General features: G+C 38.6%; 1 protein-coding gene across 4 annotated transcripts; it reads right to left on the minus strand.

The window, feature by feature from the left end:
• Positions 1–6,940: 6,940 nt before the first annotated feature.
• On the minus strand, positions 6,941–13,003 carry LOC117808579 (neoverrucotoxin subunit alpha-like). Of its 4 annotated transcripts, none has more exons than XM_034678298.1 (5): positions 12,777–13,003; positions 12,351–12,593; positions 10,233–10,332; positions 8,197–9,624; positions 6,941–7,526 (listed from the first exon to the last, which is right to left on the minus strand). In XM_034678298.1, the coding sequence occupies exons 3-5, from the start codon at positions 10,321–10,323 to the stop codon at positions 7,462–7,464; spliced, it is 1,584 nt and encodes a 527-aa protein (XP_034534189.1). In that variant the 5' UTR covers positions 10,324–10,332; positions 12,351–12,593; positions 12,777–13,003; the 3' UTR covers positions 6,941–7,461. The 4 variants fall into 4 exon arrangements, with proteins under 4 accessions (XP_034534189.1, XP_034534190.1, XP_034534191.1 ...); XM_034678299.1 differs by lacking the exon at positions 12,777–13,003 and having other exon boundaries at positions 12,351–12,445; positions 12,530–12,545; XM_034678300.1 differs by having other exon boundaries at positions 6,941–7,523; positions 12,351–13,003.
• Positions 13,004–14,073: the final 1,070 nt, after the last annotated feature.

Here is a 14,073-nt window from a genome sequence, read left to right on the forward strand (position 1 = left end):
TTTCAATTTTCTTTATCTATACACTGAACAATATTTACGCTCCACCCCTTGCTCCCATGTCTTGTCCTTTTGTAGGTTATCAAGTTTATTTGTTTGTATGTATATTTGTTTGTTTGTTTAGACCTTGTCCAGTCAGAGTTGTGTTGTTGTATTATAATTTTGTTTAATGAAAAAAAAAAAGAAAAAAAAAGAAAAAAAAAAAACCCAAAAGTAACGCCTCTAACACAAAACATTGCGTCTGCTCCCAAATCCAACAAACTCTCAACTACAGTGTTGCAGGAGGGACAAAAGAGAAAACAAAACAGCAGGAATTGCTGTTTTTGGTGACACCTGGTGGCCTTTTTAGGCTACTACACCTCATGTAAATGAGATGCTATGTTGAGGTGTTTAGATAAATGACCAATGTTGAACCTGAATCCATTTTAACTCTGCATTTATTCCCAAAACTATCAAACAAGTGTGACTCCCTTTTTTTTTAGTAAAAACAAAATATATCAAGTTGCATTTAAGTCACTGAAGTCAAAATCAGTCAAATGTATAAATAACCTAATATAACAATATTCCCCTTTAATCAATTAAAGGAAATCTAAACATCTGTAAGACTGAATTTGAGAATATATCTCTGAACTGAACTTGATTTGAATTTGAAGTGTTTATTATTGCACTGTTTTTCTTCTTCACAATTGTGAACCAAGTATGTGTTAAAGCCTCTGCTAACCCAAATCAACAGAAAAGTTCTACCTGTGATATTTATAGTCACATTTACATGCTTTTATATTCACCTTATTTTCTGCGGTTGAACGGGCGCAGGCAGTTAAAGCTAGGTTCAGTAGTCACGGAAAACTAGCATGAATTTGAAAGTAGCATTTCCTCAGGACTCCATCTAACCGCTCACATCCACAAGCGCCGCTGATTCAGGACCATATGATGGTGACTGATTCAAAACCGGTCCTCACCAAAACATTCTCATAGTGAAAGTTAAAAACACAAACAAACATGGCTGCTGTTAGCACTCACAACTGTCATGCTAGCATTATCCAGTTGTCCTGGTGAAACGATATCAGGAGGAAAGTTCTAACACATATATAACACTGTAACAGCTCTACTGTTTGGTAAACCTGTTCAGTGTAGATGTTCTTAATTCCTACAGTGTTGCCTTAGCTGTTAGCTTGTTTGCTAATCATGTACTAAAAGGTTCCTGGTCCCCCATTGTTGTCTGCGTTTGGACCGCGGGCTGAAGTCCCGGGTAGATTGTGTAAATCAGGCCAGTGACGTATAGAGGAAAAAAAGCAAATGCAATACACCACCAGACCAGTAGAGGGCAGTAACACAAAGAGGAATGCCATTCATCACAGATGGAAAAAACAACGACTGGGAATGGTTTTTGAAAAATTTGAACAAAAAAAATTGAAAAAAAAAAAATTGACTTAATTTTTTTTTAAAGAAAAAAAAATGACAAAAGACTTTGAAAAAAAAATGACAAAAAAGACTTGAAAAAAAAACTTGAAAAAAAAACTTTGAAAAAAAGAAACTTGAAAAAAAAAAAAAAATTTTTTTTTACCAAAATAAATTGACAAAAAAGTTGACCCAGAGTCTGTGGAAAAAATTTATTTTCCTCTAATTTGAAATTGTGCTCCAAAAGCAGAAAAACATGAAAAAATGTGAGAATTTTGCGCCTGCTGTTAAAAACATGGAAAAAAGCAAAGAATGAATCAACACAACAGTTAGCCTGTTAGCATGAAGAGACTCAGCTGGTCTGTTTTAGATGGTGCTATATTTCATCTCAGATGGATTCACTGAATCAACACGTGAGAGGAGATAAGCGCGAGTAGCAAAGACGTTTCAACACGGCTTTAAAATCCTTTTGAACTCAAAAAGCCGTGATCGCAGAGATCGGACGGTGTTTTGGTTTAAACAGCGACCCTTTTAACTGGAGACTCTCAGCCGGATGCATCCCTCATAAACGTTGACAAAAAATTGACAAAAAGAAAAATTGACAAAAAGAAAAATTGACAAAAAGAAAAATTGACAAAAAGAAAAGTTGACAAAAAGAAAAATTTTACTAAAAAAAATTTTACAAAGAAAATTTGGAAAAAAAATTTTTTTGAAAAAAAAATGTTTTGAAAAAAAATGTTTTGGAAAAAAAAAAATGTTTTGACTAAAAAAAAATTGCAAAAAAAATTTGACAAAAAAAAAATTGACAAAAAAAATTTGACAAAAAAGTTGATCCAGAGCCTGTCGAAAAAATTAATTTACCTCAAATTTGAAATTTTGCTCCAAAAGCAGAAAATCCTGCGCCTACAGTTAAAAACATGTAAAGAGCAAAGAATGAATCAACACAACAGTTAGCCTGTTAGCATGAAGAGACTCAGCTGGTCTGTTTTAGATGGTGCTATATTTCATCACAGATGGATTCACTGAATCAACACGTGAGAGGAGATAAGCGTGAGTAGCAAAGACGTTTCAACACAGCTTTAAAATCCTTTTGAACTCAAAAAGCCGTGATCGCAGAGATCGGACGGTGTTTTGGTTTAAACGGCGACCCTGTTAACTGGAGACTCTCAGCCGATGCATCCCTCATAAACGTTGACAACAAATTGACAAAAAGAAAAATTGACAAAAAGAAAAATTGAAAAAAAAAGAAAAATTGACAAAAAGAAAAATTTTATTAAAAAAAATTTTACAAAGAAAATTTGGAAAAAAAAATGTTTTGAAAAAAAAATGTTTTGAAAAAAAATGTTTGGGAAAAAAAAAAATGTTTTGACTAAAAAAAATTTGCAAAAAAAAATTTGACAAAAAAGTTGATCCAGAGCCTGTCGAAAAAATTAATTTACCTCAAATTTGAAATTTTGCTCCAAAAGCAGAAAATCCTGCGCCTACAGTTAAAAACATGTAAAGAGCAAAGAATGAATCAACACAACAGTTAGCCTGTTAGCATGAAGAGACTCAGCTGGTCTGTTTTAGATGGTGCTATATTTCATCTCAGATGGATTCACTGAATCAACACGTGAGAGGAGATAAGCGCGAGTAGCAAAGACGTTTCAACACGGCTTTAAAATCCTTTTGAACTCAAAAAGCCGTGATCGCAGAGATCGGCCGGTGTTTTGGTTTAAACAGCGACCCTTTTAACTGGAGACTCTCAGCCGGATGCATCCCTCATAAACGTTGACAAAAAATTGACAAAAAGAAAAATTGACAAAAAGAAAAATTGACAAAAAGAAAAGTTGACAAAAAGAAAAATTGACAAAAAGAAAAGTTGACAAAAAGAAAAATTTTACTAAAAAAAATTTTACAAAGAAAATTTGGAAAAAAAATTTTTTTGAAAAAAAAATGTTTTGAAAAAAAATGTTTTGGAAAAAAAAAAATGTTTTGACTAAAAAAAAATTGCAAAAAAAATTTGACAAAAAAAAAATTGACAAAAAAAATTTGACAAAAAAGTTGATCCAGAGCCTGTCGAAAAAATTAATTTACCTCAAATTTGAAATTTTGCTCCAAAAGCAGAAAATCCTGCGCCTACAGTTAAAAACATGTAAAGAGCAAAGAATGAATCAACACAACAGTTAGCCTGTTAGCATGAAGAGACTCAGCTGGTCTGTTTTAGATGGTGCTATATTTCATCACAGATGGATTCACTGAATCAACACGTGAGAGGAGATAAGCGTGAGTAGCAAAGACGTTTCAACACGGCTTTAAAATCCTTTTGAACTCAAAAAGCCGTGATCGCAGAGATCGGACGGTGTTTTGGTTTAAACGGCGACCCTGTTAACTGGAGACTCTCAGCCGATGCATCCCTCATAAACGTTGACAACAAATTGACAAAAAGAAAAATTGACAAAAAGAAAAATTGAAAAAAAAGAAAAATTGACAAAAAGAAAAATTTTATTAAAAAAAATTTTACAAAGAAAATTTGGAAAAAAAAATGTTTTGAAAAAAAAATGTTTTGAAAAAAAATGTTTGGGAAAAAAAAAAATGTTTTGACTAAAAAAAATTTGCAAAAAAAAATTTGACAAAAAAGTTGATCCAGAGCCTGTCGAAAAAATTAATTTACCTCAAATTTGAAATTTTGCTCCAAAAGCAGAAAATCCTGCGCCTACAGTTAAAAACATGTAAAGAGCAAAGAATGAATCAACACAACAGTTAGCCTGTTAGCATGAAGAGACTCAGCTGGTCTGTTTTAGATGGTGCTATATTTCATCACAGATGGATTCACTGAATCAACACGTGAGAGGAGATAAGCACGAGTAGCAAAGACGTTTCAACACGGCTTTAAAATCCTTTGACACTACACCACCAGACCAGTAGAGGGCAGTGAAACAAAGACAAATGCCATTCATCACAGATGGAAAAAACAATGACTGTGAATGGTTTTTGGAAAATTTTGAAAGAAAATTGAAAAAAAAAAAAATGAAAAAAAAAATTGAAAAAAAAAATTGAAAAAAAAAATTTGAAAAAAAATGTGAAAATTTCGATTTTTTTTTTTTTTTTTTTTTAATTTTTGACAAAAAACATTTGAATAAAGAAAATTTGAAAAAAAAAATTGACAAAAAAAATTGAAAAAAAATTTGACAAAAAAAATTGACAAAAAAGTTGACCTGGAGCCTGTTGAAAAAAATTATTTTCCTCAAATTTGAAATTGTGCTCCAAAAGCAGAAAAAAACATGTGAGAGGAGATAAGCGCGAGTAGCAAAGACGTTTCAACACGGCTTTAAAATCCTTTTGAACTCAAAAAGCCGTGATCGCAGAGATCGGCCGGTGTTTTGGTTTAAACGGCGACCCTGTTAACTGGAGACTCTCAGCCGGATGCATCCCTCATAAACGTCTTTAGACCATCATTAAATATCTGATGAGGATATTTTGAAATCTTAATAAAAACTAAACTAGTTTGCATTCCCAGGAACTCCCTCTGTGTTTCAACAGCTGTGTAAACTCCACAAACACTGACACGTTCAGCTGAAGGTCTCCAGTTTACAGGGTCACTTTTAAAACCGGAACACCGGGAGGAGAGACGCATTCACGGTGGGCTGAGAGAAGACTACTGTTACAAGCTGCTAAATCAAGAGAATCACAGCTTCTTCTTTTGAAAAGTACACACACATACAAAAAAGATAGAACAAATAAAACTCTCACTGTCGGGTTTACATGAACAGACATCAGAGAGAGAGAGAGATAATGTGGCATGGTTCAGCAGAGAGCAGACTCTTCTATAATAACCCCAGCTCCTCTTCACCGCCTCGGTCCTGCTGCTCCACATATCATTTCACGCACTAATAGCACCATTGATTGCTGGAGTGGACATCTCTTGGTGCTGGATCGAGGAGGGCCACTTCTGCACAGATACTGGTTCCGGTAGACCACATAATACGTCCAATCATCAGTGAACAAGCTGAGTCCTCCACTTAAACAGCCTCCATCAGTGATTCTTCCTTTTCATGGAAGAGACGACTCTGAACCTTCACAGGAGGAGGGGCTAACGCTAGCCAATCAGACGCTAGTATTTGGGGCGGTCCAAGTTTCACTGTTAAGAATCTCCCATCTTTAGTGTGGTCACATTATCTGTTATCAGTTTTAATGAGATGTGATGCAGATTAATACTAAAATATTCACACACACACACACACACACACACTGCGACACTGCTATGTTCACACACAGCCAGTAACATCACTTCACCCCTCATCACTGTGTCCACTCTGCCTCTTCAATCAGCAGCTCATCAGCTGGAGGACACCATGACCACAAGTGTGTGTGTGTGTGTGTGTGTGTGTGTGTGTGTGTGTGTGTGTGTGTGTGTGTGTGTGTGTGTCCTCCTCACCCTGCAGGGGGCAGACAGACTTTGTCTTGGGTTGTACCAAGTGTTAAAGTCGTCAATATTTCACTCTTTTAACACTATAGCTTTTATAATATTGTGGAGGCCATTTGTCATAAAAAGCTCAAAGAAAAATCCAAATATCAAACTTTAACTAAACTTAATGAGAGGGTCCCTGATGCAGCGAGGGGATGTGATGTCCGCAGGCAAAAGAAGTCCAATGTCCATGTAACAGTTCAGTGTTTCCATTGGGTTTATTTTTGATGTCAAGCAAACAAAAGGAACAAAGAGAGTCACGGCTCCTGCTGCCTCTCTTGAGCTGGTAAAACACCACAGGCCCACCCAGGTGCATGCTGGCCTTCTGCCACCTACCTACCTAAATAACCTCAGGTCCCACAGCTCCTAATCACCAAAGAAACAAAACATATACTAAATATACAAAAAATCTAAATATACTAAACAAATGACTAGCAAAAAAAATATCCCCAAAATCTAACTTAAGTTACCTTTAAAAAAAGAAAAGTTTGAATAAATCTAACAATTAATTCTAAAATAAATAAACAACTAAATACAAACAGCTCCAAAAATATCTAAAGTTAAATGATTCAGCCTGTCCCTGCAAAAAGGTGAATTTGATTCTCCAAAGTCCGGTCTTCCTCCTCCCTTCTCTGGTCCTCTCTCTCTCTTCTCCTCCTCAGCTGATGAAAGTGAAGCATGCACCTTTACGACGGTCCCTGAATGCACCTGCAGTGACAGGCTCTCTGGACAGACAGTCAGTCAGTTCACTCTGAAATGCACCAGTGTAAAGACAGAAATGACATCCTGTCATGTAAAGAAGATAAATACCATAAGGACATTTAGTCTGTTTAATAAATGAACCAGATCTATAAGAGAGGCAGCCTTCAAGTACTTCTGCTGGGATCTGGCGCTATACAGAAAATTAAATGAACTGAACTTCCATAATAATTATTATTTCCCTTTAACTCGACTGTGAGCTGATGTTAAGAGTTTATTCTGGACTGTATGAATCAACTTCTACATCTCTATTATGAATGTTATGATCCTAGATACTTTAATAAAATGTTAAACAACAAACTAATTCATGTTTCAGATTTTCTCAAAGACAAAGCCGGCTTGATTTCAAGACATTTCCATTTATTGATAAATGATAGAAACAGAGATACAGTTCTCTCCTGCACACTTTAATAGAGAGCCTGCAGGTGGCGCCAAATCATCAAAAAACAACCAAAGCATGCACACCATACCCACAGATCCCTCATTGACTCATTACACTTAAAATCAGCTGATTTAAAGGAAATAAAACATGCTCTAATGTTACCCCGCCAAAATAAAACACATGCTCACAACAAAATCAACAGAAACACTTCCCTGATACCAAAATCACCAAACATTTCCCCGAACAAGTTACAATAGATTCTGAACTAAAGACTGTTGAATGTGAAGCTAATGATTACTGATATGAGGCGTCATTACAGAGAGATAGAGGGGGACCGCAGCATCCTCGACCTCATGTGTTCAAGGTAAATAACATCCCTGGTACACAAGATTACTGGGACAAGAACCGCATAGGTGGACTCCCCTGAAACGGAGGAGGCGGGGTCAGAGAAAGTGGTGCGGATGGTGCAGAGGTGACATCACTTCCTGTTTCCCTCAGGCTGAATGAAGCGCTCAAAGTCCAGAGGGCGATGTTGGTTGTCTGCTGGAAAGAAGAAGATCAAAAACAGGATTAGAATTCATTTTATTGATCCAGAAAAATCTTCTGCACGACCCCTAAAAACCACTCCTGAAATATTACCAGGGCCTGACATATTTAAAAGTTCTTGTAAAGTTCTGCAAAATCGCAGTAAACTTGCAAGATTTTGAGAAAGGCTTGTAAGATCAAGACAAACTTTTGCATGAGACTTAAATTCTGTCAAAGATCCAAAATAAACTTTTTCAGAATTCTAAAAACTTTTACAAGTTCCTGGAAAATTAAGCAAGACATTTTACAAACCTCCTGGAAACCATAAAAAATCTAAACTCTGGACCCTAAACTTGAGTGAGATCCTGAAAATACCAACATTAAATTCAAAGAAACTCAGTTAGACCCTAAAAATCTTCAGCCGGATACAAAGAGACTTTTATGAGAGCGTCAGAAATTCCTGTAAATCTTTTAAAAAGTTCAGGGGACTGTTGCGAGTTGCTGAGAAACTTTCTGAAATCATTTCTGTGAAAGCCAAATATTTCTTCTAGAACCAGGTTTGTGTTGGTCGAAAAGAGGTACAAGTATCCTGAACCAGCTTCAACAGAGTCAGAGGATCATTGATGGCAAATCAGATTTCTGAAGAGTGACGTGTTTTAATAAGTAAACAGTTAAAGAAAGTACTTACGCAAGGTTAAGTCCTCTTTGTGTGTTTCCATTAATTCAGGGAGGATCACGGGATGACCTAGTTTACCATCTTTATAATAGTACACGCATGCTCCTGTCAATGCTTCATTTGCAATGACCGATACAAGTCTGAGGTCAGACTTGAAGAAAGTAGCGGCCTCTGCTAGTTTTCTCATTAACTCAACAGTCTTCTCTGAATAGTACCATGGGACTTCGTTGGTGGTTACGGTTTTCACTGAATCCAAGAAGCTGGACATTGCATCCAAGCGGGGGTCAGGAAGGTCCAGGGAGGTGAAAGCAAAGCATACCCCTAGCTTTGATTGTGGATCAAGAATTACTCTGTCTAGCTCAGACCGGTTTGGGAGGATCCTGGCTCCCTTCAGGATAGCTAAGCAGGACCAGACCACGTTGATCTCTCTCTCTGTGTCATCCATCCACTTGTTGAGTTGTTCTGAACTGAAGGGGGACTTTGCTCTCTTTTCAAAGATCTGCATCACCGGCCCTTCCTCTTCCGTACCGCCTCGTATGAGTGGTAATTTCTTGGCCATGGTCTTCTTGAGGTGGGTTTCATAATACTTGCACAGTTCTTGGAAACGGTGCAGCTTCTTTTGAATTTGTGGAAGGCGCTCCACCACTGAGTCGGCAAGAGCGTCATTGCATCTCATTCCTATTCCTCTCAAGTCTTCCAGAGCATCATTCACCTCCATCACAAGTTCCAGACTGATCCCACTGCTCAGCTCAACAGCACTGGGATCCAGATCCTTCAGGGGCATCAGCCAGACCTTCAGGGGGACACAGTACTCTCCCTTTTCTCCCAGCAGCGTTGGAAGTTCCACATAGGTCTTCACTGCCTCTGTGAATGATGCAGGGTTGCTCTTGAGAAGAAGGTCACCGTAGAATTTGCAGGAGAATTTGTCAGTGAGGGCTTTTTCTTCATCGGTCAGCTTTATGTTGACCTCCCCCTCGACGTTGAAAGAGGGGATCTTATTGATCACAGCCCTCATATGGCCGCTGATGTCCTGAGAGCTCTCGTTGTCTGAATTCTCACTGTCAAACACAAAGAAGGCATGTGCCCCGTAGAGGATGCCAGTGACCACATGTGTCGCAGTGCCCTTCTTAAGGAGGTCTGTCTGCTGAGTATCCAGGGTCATCATGTCAGCCATGTACAGCTGTCTGAAGTGGGTGGTGGCGTTGTACTGAAAGGTCACTCGGCTGTCCTTCTTGGAATGCTTCGTACTCTTCATAAACTTGGCAGATCCTTCAACGTTAACCAGTCCGCTCATGAAACTGGCCTTCAGAGACGCATCGATGTCCAGCAGAGAGGACTTGGACTCGATGGAGTCGGACGTAGAAATTTGAAAGGAGCTGCTACGCTGGGAGCTTTCGACGGTTTTCTCCTGCAGAGTTTTATCGTTCCACAAAGTCAAACCTGGACAAATAAGAAGACATGGTTTTTTTTAGATTACTGTAACTCCCTTTTATCAGGCTGCCCTAATAAGTCTCTCAAGACTCTTCAGCTGGTTCCTAAACGCTACAGCTCGAGTACTGACTAGACCTAGGAAGAGAGAGCACATCTCTCCCCTGTTAGCTTCTCTACACTGCCTCCCATAAAACCTAGACTAGAATTTAAAATCCTTCTTATGACCTACAAAGCTCTTAATGATCAGACACCTTAGTATCTTACGCTCCCAACATGCAGTCCTGCTCATCGTACCGACAGTCTCTAAAAGTAGTATGGGAGGTAGAGCCTTCAGTTATCAGGCCCCTCTCCTTTGGAATCATCTACCAGTCAGGGTCCGGGAGGCAGACACCCTCTCTACTTTTAAGAGTAGGCTTCAAACTTTCCTTTTTGATAAAGCTTATAGTTAGAGCTGGATCAGGCTTGGACCAGTAATGCAACGTGGCGACTCCTGTTTAAATTCGGGGTTAGACTGCTCAACTGGAGCACTGACACACTTGGATCCTATCTCACCCCCCCGACCCCCGACCCCTGACCCCCATCACTCACTTTGACTCTCCCTCGAGATGAGGACTTACCTGGGATCAGTGCATCTTTCCGAGCATCGTACAGCATTCCCAGGGTGAAAGGTCGACCGAGGGCAGCAACGTTCATGAGCTCTGAGGCCATTTCTGCAATCTGTTGAGGAATACGAACCAAGATTATCTCTGCACAAAGAGAACAAGACTGATAATGATGAATGCTGGATGGATGCAGGTAGAGTACCTCCCTTTCATACAGAAGAATATTAGCACCACTGAAAAGACATTTTTGAGGTTAGGTCAGTAGAACGTGTTTTAAAGACATTGGACCTCATTCACTAATAAATGCGTAGAAATGTTCTTACTCTGCACATAAAATGAATGCATACGCAAAATCACCGTCAGATTCATGACACATGCGTACCAGACAATTCTGTTCTCACCACCGTGTGTATATTAGTGAATCAGAATCATTCTAAACTGACAGGCGCGTGCACGCAACCTGCAATCAGCATACGACCACGCCCCCATTCATCCATATAAGGACATCTGTTAGCTGCATCAAGACGCTGAATCTCAACCCGGTAGAGAGAGAGAGGTGATTGTTTCAGAGGTTTAGGCAAGAAAACCAACACTTTTCAGAGTCCCCATGACAGAAACATGAAGCCTGGGTTTCTTACTGAGGCTGTTAATGCTGTGTCTCCTGAGGTTCACACCGTGGATCAGGTTAGGAAAATGAGGTTTGATATTAAAGGTGACTCAAAAAAAAAAGACTAGCAGAACAGAAAGAAGGAAGGAAACTGGAGGAGGACAAGGACCACCTGATCACCTGACAGCTCAGGATTAAAGAACGCCTGTGGTTATTAGAGACACCTCCATATCAGGAATGTGTTCCTGAAACGAGGGATAAAGTGACGATATTCACCCGTCGCCTAATGGTCATTCATTTAATGTAGTGAACACGGCATGTCAGAATTATCCCTCACACTTTCTCAGGGGCGTAGAGTAACTTACCACCAGTTCCACAAATGGAGTCATAAGCCAGGTTTTAAGACCATATCCCAGGTCACTTAAAAGCAACAACATTTTAGCATAAACAGGATAGAGACTTAAGATAAATATAACATAAAATATGCTCACCAACAAGCCATCCCTTTCTTAGATCAGGGTTTCCCAAAGTGGGGGTCAAGACCCCCTGGGGGGGTCGCAAGACACAAATGGGGGGTCGTGAGATGTTTTTTTTTTTTTTGTTTTTTTTTTAAAGTTATCTAAAATAGTACATTTAACCCATTATAGTAAAAAAATATTGAAAAAAATAGAAGCTAACCTTGAAATAAAACCTTAAATATAGAAAATGTTAAGAGTTTTCTGCCTTTCTTTTTGCCAGATGACTATATGACAATCATCTGGCAAAAAGAAACCTATGACATTCTCTTATAGGTAGGTTTGGCACTTGTATTTTGGCGGAAAAGTTTGGGAACCCCTGTCTTAAGGCACCTGCTTCCAAACACATCCCCACAGTGCTGCTGTTTAAAATGAATGTCTTCAAGCAAATAAAAATAAGAAATGTATTAAGGCTGAAATTGGCTCCTACTAATCAACTGGTTTTGGCAACCGATGTGTTAATTCATGGCACTGTTGGTGGGAGTGATCGACTTTTTTTTTAATGTGTACATTCTCCTCATATTTTTAATTGTAAACTAATTATTTAATTTAAGATTCAATATTCTAAGTACGATAAGGCGTCAATTTCATGGTTATTTAACACATTTAGTCAATTCACCGATTTTATTATTGAATTCTATTAAAGGCTTTTTCCTTTGACTGACAGTAGTTGAAATATGTCGTGCATTTAGTTCAAAGAGTGTGTGTTTACATTTTCTGAGAAATTTGGTCGTCATCATTTGTGCGTACGCATGGTCTGAGAAAGTTCTATTTTTGTTTGTAGCGTCAGAATAAATTCAAGTCAGAATATATTGATGAATCACAGATTTGTGCTTCAAACGTTCGTACGCACAGTTTAAGCACATGTTAGTGAACGAGGCCCAATATCTCTGAGTTTGTCTGGATTTTAAACCAGAAGTGGTCCTAAAGGAAGAGCTGTTATAGACAGAAAGAAAGCTGGATCTATGTTCTGATCAGAACTTAGAGTCCGTCCCCTCTGGTGTCACTCACCTGAGAAAGTCTCGTAGGTTAGCGGAGTCGTGTGCGAGTCTTCTTCCCCTCCGGCTGGAGTGTTCAGTCTAGACGTGGGTCAGATTATTTATACCCTGTCAGATGCATTCCTGAGCTGAGGTACAGAGGAGCCATCTCGATCAAAAAGGAGAAGTTTTCCCACAGAGATGATGACACACCTGAAGTATTGAGACATCCATGTACACAGCCTTTCCTGTGAACTCCACGCCTGATCGCATGATTCTGCTGGTAACAAACAGACATGTCTTGAGCTGTAGTGCTTGGCACAACGTAGATTTTGCTCCAGGACATCTTTGAGTTTAACTGCCAGAACACCAGGAGGTTCAAAACAAACAGCAGCATCATCATCATATCAAAGATGTGTAAATCTAAATGTTTCAACAGTTATTATCTGAATCTGTTTACCTGGACAGAAACAACCTCTCCCCTCAGATCACGATCACTCCTTTCATAGGAAAAATGAAAGATGTAGAGATCATGTCATCCGTGGATTTCTGGAGAACATTATTCACGACATATTACATGAATGTGTGGAAAGGCCTCGGCACATTGTTTACCTCTTCCTGTTAAACATTTATATCTTAACAACGTAAAAATATGTTTTTAATATCACTAGCAGTGTTTCCCCTAGGTTTACAGCCTGGGGGGGGGGGGGGCAGACAGACTTTGCCACAACAAACTATCTATCTATCTATCTATCTATCTATCTATCTATCTATCTATCTATCTATCTATCTATCTTTCTTTCTATCTATCTATCTATCTATCTATCTATCTATCTATCTATCTATCTATCTATCTATCTATCCATCCATCCATCCATCCATCCATCCATCCATCCATCCATCCATCCATCCATCCATCCTTCTATCTATCTATCTATCTATCTATCTATCTATCTATCTATCTATCTATCTATCTATCTTTCTTTCTATCTATCTATCTATCTATCTATCTATCTATCTATCTATCTATCTATCTATCTATCTATCTATCTATCTATCCATCCATCCATCCATCCATCCATCCATCCATCCATCCATCCATCCATCCATCCTTCTATCTATCTATCTATCTATCTATCTATCTATCTATCTATCTATCTATCTATCTATCTATCTATCTATCTATCTATCTATCTATCGGTGTCAGGGTTTTACCAACACTTTTGCTTTTGTAATATCTTAAGTTAAATAATCTTAAAAATGCCATGAACGCAAAATACAGGTGTGCATTGCACTTTTACGATGGTCCCTGAATGCACCTGCACAGACAGTCAGTTCACGGCACTCTGAAATGCATCTGCATCTTAGATGACGAGGAGTTGATCCAAACTCACTAAATGTGTCTGATGTTTCACCAAACTGGATTAAATCAAGCTGTAGACGCCGAGCTTTTTACGGTAACCACGGCAACAACGTCAAATATTAAACAGACGTCCCCCCGGTTGTGTCTTTGTCACTAACGCACAGATGAGGTTCGTCATCGTCTCATTTTCGTCTTGAAAGAACGAGTTGTTGATGAACATTATCGTGTTGTGATGTGTGTATGTGAGCGCACGTGTTTTTGTGTCTGTGCACGCCTCGGGGCGAAACTCTGCCATGAGATACAGAGAGCAGATGAGCAGAATGACATCCCGTCATGTAAATAAGATAAATAACAGAAGGATATTTAGTCTGTTTAATAAAAGAACAAGTTATAG

Source organism: Notolabrus celidotus, unplaced genomic scaffold, assembly GCF_009762535.1.
Source record: "Notolabrus celidotus isolate fNotCel1 unplaced genomic scaffold, fNotCel1.pri scaffold_127_arrow_ctg1, whole genome shotgun sequence".
NCBI classification, from domain to species: Eukaryota; Metazoa; Chordata; class Actinopteri; order Labriformes; family Labridae; genus Notolabrus; species Notolabrus celidotus.

What these genes read in the sequence shown, in the direction of transcription:
- LOC117808579 (XM_034678298.1), bottom strand. Translation starts at nt 10,323, where the DNA reads ATGGCCTCAGAGCTCATGAACGTTGCTGCCCTCGGTCGACCTTTCACC. An exon ending in GAAAGATGCACTGATCCCAG is followed by an intron (nt 9,625 to 10,232) that starts GTAAGTCCTCAT and finishes TTATTTGTCCAG; the next exon opens with GTTTGACTTTGTGGAACGAT. An exon ending in CAAAGAGGACTTAACCTTGC is followed by an intron (nt 7,527 to 8,196) that starts GTAAGTACTTTC and finishes TCTTCTTTCCAG; the next exon opens with CAGACAACCAACATCGCCCT.